Source organism: Brassica oleracea, unplaced genomic scaffold, assembly GCF_000695525.1.
Source record: "Brassica oleracea var. oleracea cultivar TO1000 unplaced genomic scaffold, BOL UnpScaffold00667, whole genome shotgun sequence".
NCBI classification, from domain to species: domain Eukaryota; kingdom Viridiplantae; phylum Streptophyta; class Magnoliopsida; order Brassicales; family Brassicaceae; genus Brassica; species Brassica oleracea.
The window spans coordinates 41,999-51,595 of record NW_013617432.1 but is presented as its reverse complement, the minus strand read 5'-3'; the positions used below and the strand labels follow the sequence as shown (position 1 = coordinate 51,595).

Genomic DNA, 9,597 nt, shown 5'->3' with positions numbered 1-9,597 from the left:
TGTGATATAAACTTAGAAAAATGCTATTTTGGAGATTTGCCCTATATTTAATGTATATTACTATTTTAATTATGTATCATTTATACTGTTATTATTTTAAGTATATATTAAAATTAACACATGTATATAATTTGTAAAACATGATCCATATTACTATATTAGACTTTGACCTAAATAATTATGAACTAACTGTAACTTAAATAATTATCCAGCTCCGGTTCAAGTCAGGTTAAAACATCGAAAAATGGTTTTTCAAAGGATAAAAAAATTTTGAAAAATAAAAAAAATTAAAATTTTCAAAGGATAAACTTAGAAAGATGTTATTTTGGTCATTTTAGTTTTTGAGTGCTATTTTTGTGATATAAACTTAGAAATATGCTATTTTGGAGATTTGCCAATGTATATTACTATTTTAATTATGTATCATTTATACTGTTATTATTTTAAGTATATATTAAAATTAACACATGTATATAATTTGTAAAACATGATCCATATTACTATATTAGACTTTGACCTAAATAATTATGAACTAACTGTAACTTAAATAATTATCCAGCTCCGGTTCCAGTCAGGTTAAAACATCGAAAAATGGTGACTTGTCTTTCTAAACTTGAATTAATAACTAACCAAAATTACTACACAAATTACAAGAATCTGCAATTTTTAGGCCTTGACGTTCATTTTGAATTAAAAACTAAACATTATTGCTTTACCAAGGAAACAACGAAAAATGATGCAAATGTATCGAATACAAAGTAGCCGTCTGTTCAACAAAATTTGAAACACAAAATTACGAGAGCTTATATAAGAAAACAAACAACAAAGGTAGAAATTATATGAAGCAAAAACGCAAAAACAGAAACAATCAAATGTAGAGAGAAAAAGAATGAGCCAGATTATCATTATTATTACCTTGTTCTCGTTCAGACAAAAGCAGGCATGTCCTTAAGCCATGCATCAAGTGGCTTACCAATGGAGTAGACGATGAAACCAATCTCTCTCAACTTGTCCACATTCAAAACGTTTCTCCCGTCGAAGATAAAAGCTGGTTTCTGCATATTGTCAAAGATCTTCTGGTAGTCCAACGACTTGAACTCATCCCACTCGGTAAGAACGCAGACCGCGTGTGCGTCTTTTGTAGCTTCATACGCATCCCATTTCACACTCACTTGTTTCACCGTTGTCGGGCTCATTGGCTGCAAGTGAAGCGGATGGTCCCAATCGAACTTTTTCATCGCAAGGTCTCTCTGAATCTGCTCTTCAGTGACTTGGGGATCATAGATGCTGATCTGCGCCTTGTCTCCTAACAAACCTTTGCAGACATCAATGGCTGGTGTTTCCCTCGTGTCGCCGGTGTCTTTCTTGAACGCGAAACCGAGGATGGCAACCTTCTTGTTGGAGACGGTGTTGAACATAGAAGAGACGATTCTGTTCACAAACCGGTTCTTCTGGTAATCGTTGATCTTGATCACTTGTTTCCAGTACTCCGCCACTTCCGGAAGACCATTGCACTGACAGATGTAGACAAGGTTCAAAATGTCCTTCTGGAAACAAGAACCTCCGAATCCGACACTAGCGTTCAAGAACTTGGGACCGATTCTTGAATCAGTACCAACGGCGTAAGCCACTTGAGTGACATCAGCACCGGTGGATTCACACAGAGCGGACATGGCATTGACAGAAGAAATCCTCTGAGCCAAGAAAGCATTTGCGGCTAGCTTGGAGAGCTCGGCGGACCAGAGATTGGTGGTGATGATCTGGTCTTCAGGAACCCAGTTGGCATATACTTCCTTAAGCGTCTGAACAGCATTGAAACCTTCAGGCGTCTCTCGTCCTCCGATGAGAACACGGTCAGGGTTGAAAAGATCAGCGATTGCAGTACCTTCCGCAAGAAACTCCGGGTTGGAAAGAATCTGGAACTTGATCCCTTTACTGTTATGCATCAGAATCTTCTCGATGGCTTCAGCTGTTTTCACGGGCACAGTCGATTTCTCAACGACAATCTTATCAGAGGCCGACACATCAGCGATCATACGAGCAGCACTCTCCCAGTAGGTGAGATCCGCGGCTTTTCCAGCTCCAAGCCCAGTCGTTTTGGTGGGGGTGTTGACAGAGACAAAGACGATATCAGCTTCCCTCACGTGTTTCTCAACGTCGGTGCTGAAGAAGAGGTTCTTGCCTCTGCATTGCTTCACGATGTCTTCAAGTCCTGGCTCGTAGATTGGAAGCTGGTCACTGTTCCATGCGTTGATACGTGGAACAGAGATGTCAACGACTGCTACTTCAATGTGTGGACATTTGAGTGCGATCACTGCCATTGTTGGACCACCAACGTATCCAGCCCCAATACAACAGATCTTCACCATTGTTTTTGAATCTCTCTCTCTCTCTGCAAAAACTGGAATCGTAACAACAGATCGCATCAATATCGAATAGCAACAGAGATCCACGTTCGTATTTCAAAATGAAAGTCAGATCTGGACAAAGAAATCACTCAGTACTCGAGAATCAACGTAGATCTAAGCACAATCCAGCTTGATTTCGATAAAAATGAGCACAATTAAAGATGGATCTATAAATGGATTTTAACACACGGGATGATGCGATCAATGAGATCTGAGAGATATTAATCTGACGATCCAGAGAGAGAGATCAGCTAAGAATCAATTACAGTCTCGCGAGAATAAAAAATTGACAATGCAGCTCATAAAACGTAAATGATTAAAAGAGGAGAGAGATCGATATTACCTCCGAAGTTTAGCGGTGAAGGAATTTGATCTCTTGGAAAAAGGAGAAGGAAGTGTCAAGGAGCGAACGAGGAAGAAGACGAAGAAGAGAGGGGTGCAATTTATAGGAGACGTATTTCCGATTTTGCCCTTTGACGTCCCACCTTATGGTGGAGCAAGAATTCAATCACACGCAAGGGTAAAACAGAGAGTACAGTGGAAGTATTGTTTGAAATGACGAGAGTACCCCTATTGTAAGTAGCCCATGTTTTTAAACCGTCCATCATGCAGTGTTATCTGGCACGACGAGCTCACTAGCAAACCTTCGCCTTCGCTAAAATAATTTCCTCTTTTTTTCCCCTGATTTTTTGGCTTTATAAATTTAAAGTATGTGCTCTTTGAGAATTCATTACAACTTGTGTTTTTGTGTTTAATCTAATTTAGGATGAATTAATTTTACTACATATTAAATTGAGAAGTTGAGATATTATGACACATTAATAACTTATTATCTGAATATATCTTTTCAGTTTTTTGGCAAAATATTATATATATATATATATATATATATATTTGATATGTTGTTCCCTTTTAAATATGTAAATCAAAAGAAAATACTTTATAAATATAAATAATTTCGCAAAATATAAAAAATATAAGAAACAGGATTAAAATATTTTGTTTGTTTCATTGTTTAGAAAATTTATATTCAAAATATTCTTTAGTTTATGTCCTTGACATAAAATACACTTTTATGTTATCTAACTAGTTTTAATAACTAGAGGCATAGCCTCAGCGCAAGAGCGGAACCAGGTACGTTATTGATGCATTGTAGTCTTATGTATAGGATTTTGGTTTTTTTTTTTTAACTTTTGTTTTTCGTGTTATATATAATCTATATTATAATAGATTGATTAGGTTGATATGAGAATATGTGATTTCTTATGTGTTGATATTTCATATCTTATGTGTGGACGTCTAAAAGAGTTTCCGATATATCTTCATGAATTCGACATCTAACAACATTTTTCCCATGAATATGTCGGACAGAGATCTACATATCCGTTGAGATTCAACATCTGATACGCTGACTAATTGTCATCCTAATTAGCTATCCAGTAAATCCGCGTGCAAGTATAAGAAAATAATTATCTGACACAGTTTAGAAACCCCAAACAATAGTGAAACCTTTTATTCGACATAGAGCAAGAGAATATACATATAACCCTATAAATATGATCAAGGCGAGATCTTTTAACAAAAATAAAAAATGAATCTCCATGAGCTCCTCTCAGGTATATGCGAACTCTCTTAGTCCATCCAAGAAGCTGTGTTTCTTTTTCATTGGTTGTTCCTATAGTTGTCGGTTGTGTAAATGATTTTGTTCACCTCTTCCTTGAAGCTACCAATGTGTTCTAATTCAGATTTGAAGTCTGGGAAATTAGCAAATCCCTCCATGGCGTACATGTCTTAGTGGAAAACTTCGGAAAGTAGAACAAACAACAAAGAAAAGTTATATTAATCAAGTTTTCAGCAAGACTATGAAATTCTATCAATTTAAAGAGTTTCAATGATACGCGACACTGAATAGAGCGGTTTAGAGTGTAATGGTTTATCATTGGAGGTGAGAGTTAAGTGATGAAGTGGGAGAACCTTAGAGACAGTGAAAAAGAATAGACGATTAGGAGGCTTTTTTGGGCATGTCTGACGCATCAGCCTTACCTTTTAAGGCTTATGTACTGACTGGGTGCGATAGGCCGCGAGTTAGTTAAAATGACCCAACAACCATTAATTCATTACACAGACCTGTTCGAAAACTCGGCGCCGAGTGCTGTTAAATCGCCGGAAAAACGTAACTCGGGCACCAACGGTGACGATATTTACTGATTCGGTCCGAAAATCGGGATTCTTAAAAAAAATTAAGTTTTACTCGTTTCATCTTATAATCGAGTAGCATATATAAAGATTCATGATGTTTTCATGAAAATGACAAAAAAACGAAGAAATTTATGTATAACGTGAAAAATTATGAGCCGTCTGGAGTCAATATTGCAGAAAACCTAAAATTCTAACCAGGAAGACGACTTGTAAAAGTCATAATTGTCTTTAATTAAACTTAATCATAAAAATATGCAAAACAACATGGTTTCTATTCGAACTCGGGTTGTTAGCTTTTTAAAAAAATGTGTAAACTGCTGCACTAAATGATATTTATTGTAAGTTTTTACGAATAGATAATATATTAAAACAAAAGCATAAAGATGGATCCCACCAAAATCTATAATATAATGAGGCAGTTGACTCATTCCAGATTTTGGTGGGTCCCACTCTTAAAAAATATGAAAAAGTGTTAAGCCTGTTGCTCGAACTCGGATTATTGAGATACACACACCAACATTTATACCACTAAACTAAAGGATACTTTGTACATTGATGGCCGAAACTAATATATATTTATGAAGGTCGGAAACCTTTGCTTCTTAAGTTTTCTCTGTGGGCCGGGCCTACAAGTGTATTATGAGTTTCATTTTTAAATGAGGTTCATCACGTTATATGAAAAAACAACAATTATAGTTTTTCCATATTGTAAACTGTCTTCGTTTAACACGAGTTAGAGTTCTTTTCATCATTGTCTCAGATAAGTCTGAGTTACAGAGTTGCGCCGTGTGTCTGTTTGTGTAAAAATAGATGGTAACGCATGGGCTTCGAGAAAAGATTGGGCTAATGGATTTTCACTTTATTGGGCTTAGTATCTGGCCCAGTCTGTTAATACGGACATATAGGAAGATTAGGTTAATCGACATCTTCACCATCTCCTTCGTCGCTTGCGATTCCCCTTCCGGCATTTTAATATATTTTTTTCCTACTCATCGGCCTCTCTACCTCTCCTCAATCCAATCGACGCTTCAGTGTATCCCTTATTTTATATTAAAGGAAGCAGATCATCCACCGCTACATCTAGCAACAACTTCTGAGATTCTAATCTCTACTGTGACTGAATCATTTGTCAAATCATGTGACCAATTAAAACCCGATACAATACTTTAGGCAATCGATCTCGATTCTTCTCGATGTAGTTTCAATGGTGGTCTACCCGGCTCAAACGATATTTCTATCTATTGTCGGATGTAAACTTCTGAAGCTGATGAGAAAGGGGTTCACGTGGAAATTGGATCAGTCGATGAGAATTAGAATTCAAGTGTTGCTATTGGAGCCAAGCTCTCTTCTGATGATACTATGGTTCGTGGTTTAGCCGAAGATGCATTTGGCTCAAACCTAAAATAATCATGCGTTTATCACGGCTGATGTGGTCATCCTGTTAGTGGCGAGCTAGCAGTTAGATTTCATTGTTCTACCGATGCTTCCGTGATCGGGCTTTGTGGTTATATCTACAAGAAGTTCATGGTCGTCGTAAGCGCAGATGCAAAGGTAACGATATCAAATATCCTACTTATGACCACATTTGGAGTAACTTTCAGTACAAAGTTGTGACTGTCAGGTGAGACTGTATATCAAGCCAAGTAGCTAACGAGGCGGTCGGGAGCATAAGAACGCTTGCTTTATTCTGCGCAGAGGTGAAAGTGATGAAAGTAGATAAGAATAAATCTGATGGAAAAATGAATCGTTAGGGGTATCGCGGTATCGCTTTCTTAGATTCTTTCTTCATCCTCTTCGCTTCTTACACCGACAGTTTATATGCAGGTGCAAGGATAATGGAAAAGCAACACTCGATTATGATTTTCAAGGTAACACACCAAAACAAATTTCAGAAAATTTAAACGGTTCTTGTCTTAACCCTTCTAAAGGATAATATGTTTTGTTTATATTTTTAAAAGGTTTTTTTTGCCTTCACCATAGCAGCTGCAGCTATTTCTCATTCGATTTTATTGTCTCCTGATTCCAGCAACGCTACCAATGCAGCTGCATCATGTACACAAGACCACTAACATTCACACATCCGTGTCACGGTTATAGACAGAGAATCAAAGATTGATCCAAGTGATGCATCTGGGAGAATGCTTGATAATGTTAAAGGAGATATTGAACACTGTCATACCTTGATCGTAAACACGTTTTTAGATTGTTCGAGGAAAACCAAATACTTCGGTAAGATACATTCATATTAGTTCAGATTAATTGTGTTTCAATATAAAAACGTTACTGATAAATAAAGATAGAGAGTTCAAAGCAAATCTTTGATGCATATCGTTGAGTTTATTGCCACCATTACTTTCTTCCTTCTTTTGTTAGTGTATTTCAGTTTAGCTTCTCATATCCAAACTCCTAGATTTTTCTAGCTATCTCTGGATCACACTCACCGACTCATATTTTAAAGCCAGTAATCTAATTTTAAGATTTTTGTTTACTCAATTGTATATTTGTATAGCTCGGGAAAATTTTCAGCAAAGATAGCAAGTGAGGAGGAACGCAAGATGTGGATCAATGGAGAACCTTCAAGCCATTGATCATAATCTATTGTTATTAACAGGTTGTTGCTTTTGATAACAACATGAACTCTTTACTCGAGTCATATCCATCACCAAGCAAATATAAAAGTACAATATTTTGCATGTTACTTCTTTCAATTATTCAACATAGTAACTGAATCATGTGCTATATGTTGGATTTGCAAATAAGGTTTTTTGTTTAGGAAGATCGGATTGAACCTTCTCGCATTACTATTAGCCAGAGCTGGTTCCATAAAATGTGAGTATGAAATGCATATTTATTTTTCGAGATGTTTGAGACCATGTATGAGTTAAGATCAAACAACTGACGAAATATGCTGGAAAACACAAGCATAGTGACATGTAGGATATACTACTAATCAATTGGTATTAAACTATCTCGATAATATTTTTCTAGCAATCACTTAACCCACTGAATCACAAATACTGGAAAAGATACAAAATACAAGTTTAATACGTGTATATAATATGGTCTTCATGCACGTATAGTCACAATAGAACGGAGGCGAAAGCATAAATAACAAACATGAAGATGGCGTTCAACAACAAGAGCAATAGAAACCACCTACACGTTGAAGACAATTGATAGTTGTAACCAAGTGATTGATTACAAATGTACAATTAACAATGACAACAGTCAACACCTTCCATTTGAGAGGGGCGTCAATTATGAAAATCCATGATATCAGATAAGAAAGGAAAAAATCAACAAAATTAACGAAAAAATAAAATAAATAGTTATAATTTTACAAATAAAATTGACAGTTAATGGAGGTAATCTTAATACGAGACTAAATAGACAAACAAAATAGACAAGGTGATACTAAACAATAACATCCAAAAGATCGCACTCACTATTATTAATGATAAAGAACACACCAACCTCCGCGCTTGCGCGGGGTGTAGCCACCTAGTAATTAAAATGCTGAGGTGAACACCCTAAGAAGAGAGCAAAAACTCAATTTTTTTTTTTTTGGTGGGCAAAAGGGAGAAAAGCCTCCCTATATTATTAGAAAAAATCGGACAACTACGACATCACTACATGTCTAGGACGAGAAACGCCTAAGACATCATCCTCAAGAATCAAAATTACATCAGGTGGTACATAATCAAAACTATGAATTCCTAATGGTAAAGTAAAGGCATAGTTGGCTAACCCGTCGGCTAGACGGTTAGCTTCCCTATACACGTGATCAATTCGGACAATCCAGTCCTTTGAAAGATAGCCATGGCACAAACGTACCAGGAACGACAGTGGGTGAGTCTCCTCAATTCCTGTCTTAAGAAATCCAACCACAACTGCTGAATCAACCTCTAGCTCCAACCTTGCGATCCTCCTTTCCCATGCCAATACCAGTCCATAATAGACCCCCCACAATTCTGCCAGTGGAGCAGAGCATCGACCAATATTCAGTGCAAAGCCTCCGCACCAATCGCCAAATTTGTTTCTCAACACCCCACCTGCAGTTGCATCACCAGGGTTTCCATGTGATGCCCCGTCTGTATTGAGTTTAATCCACTCATCTCGTGGAGATTTCCACCCTATTCTTCTCTCCTCTCGTTCCGGTGCACGTTTCTGATCTCCTAGGGCGCATGTTGCTTTGGTCACCTCTGTTGCTTTCTCCTTGACAAATTTTACTCTGTCCCTGCATAATCGGGTGTCCCCAAAAACATTTCCGCACCTTCATTTCCACGCCCACTTCACACGGCCCGCAAAGCTCAGCGTCTTACTCTTCCAGCCTGTAAGTCAAGATGAAACCCTCTCAAGAACCTCTCCAAAGGTGTCCTTGTTAATCCGCTTCTGCAACACCGGCATGCCGAGATATTTGCCCAGATCATGTGTTGAGTGAATACCACTCTCATGACTAATCATTCTTCACATCTCCCGCGAAACATTCAAAGAGAAGAATATTTTGGATTTCTCCAAGTTGACTTTCTGGCCAGATGCTATGCAGAATCTTTCCAGTACACCTCTAATGACACGTATCTGAGCAACTGAGGCCTCCGCAAACACTATAAGGTTGTCTGCAAACAAAATATGGGATAACAACGGTCCTCCTTGTGATAGTCGTATAGGTTTCCAATTGTTCTCCACTACAGCTCGATCAATAAGGTGGCAAAGCCGTTCCATACACAGAAAAAAAAGGTAGGGAGACAAGGGGTCTCCCTGCCGTAAGCCCCTCAGTGGCTTGAAACTATCAGTCATCTCTCCGTTCCACAACAGACTCATCGATGGTCCTGTAACACACTGCATAATCCACCCTACGCAAGGGGACCCCGGCTGCCTGTAAAGTATCCTCCAAAAAATCCCAGCGTATTCTGTCAAAAGCTTTTTCGAGATCCAGTTTCAACAGCATCCAACCCTTCCAGCCCTTCTTCCGGCGCATTGAATGGACTGC

The 9,597-nt window shown here is 37.8% G+C and overlaps 1 protein-coding gene across 1 annotated transcript; it reads right to left on the bottom strand.

The window, feature by feature from the left end:
* Nucleotides 1–720: 720 nt before the first annotated feature.
* LOC106319868 (UDP-glucose 6-dehydrogenase 4-like) lies at nucleotides 721–2,838 on the bottom strand. The gene is made up of 2 exons (XM_013758269.1): nucleotides 2,752–2,838; nucleotides 721–2,401 (listed from the first exon to the last, which is right to left on the bottom strand). The coding sequence occupies exon 2, from the start codon at nucleotides 2,367–2,369 to the stop codon at nucleotides 927–929; it is 1,443 nt and encodes a 480-aa protein (XP_013613723.1). The 5' UTR covers nucleotides 2,370–2,401; nucleotides 2,752–2,838; the 3' UTR covers nucleotides 721–926.
* Between the last annotated feature and the right edge of the window lie 6,759 nt (nucleotides 2,839–9,597).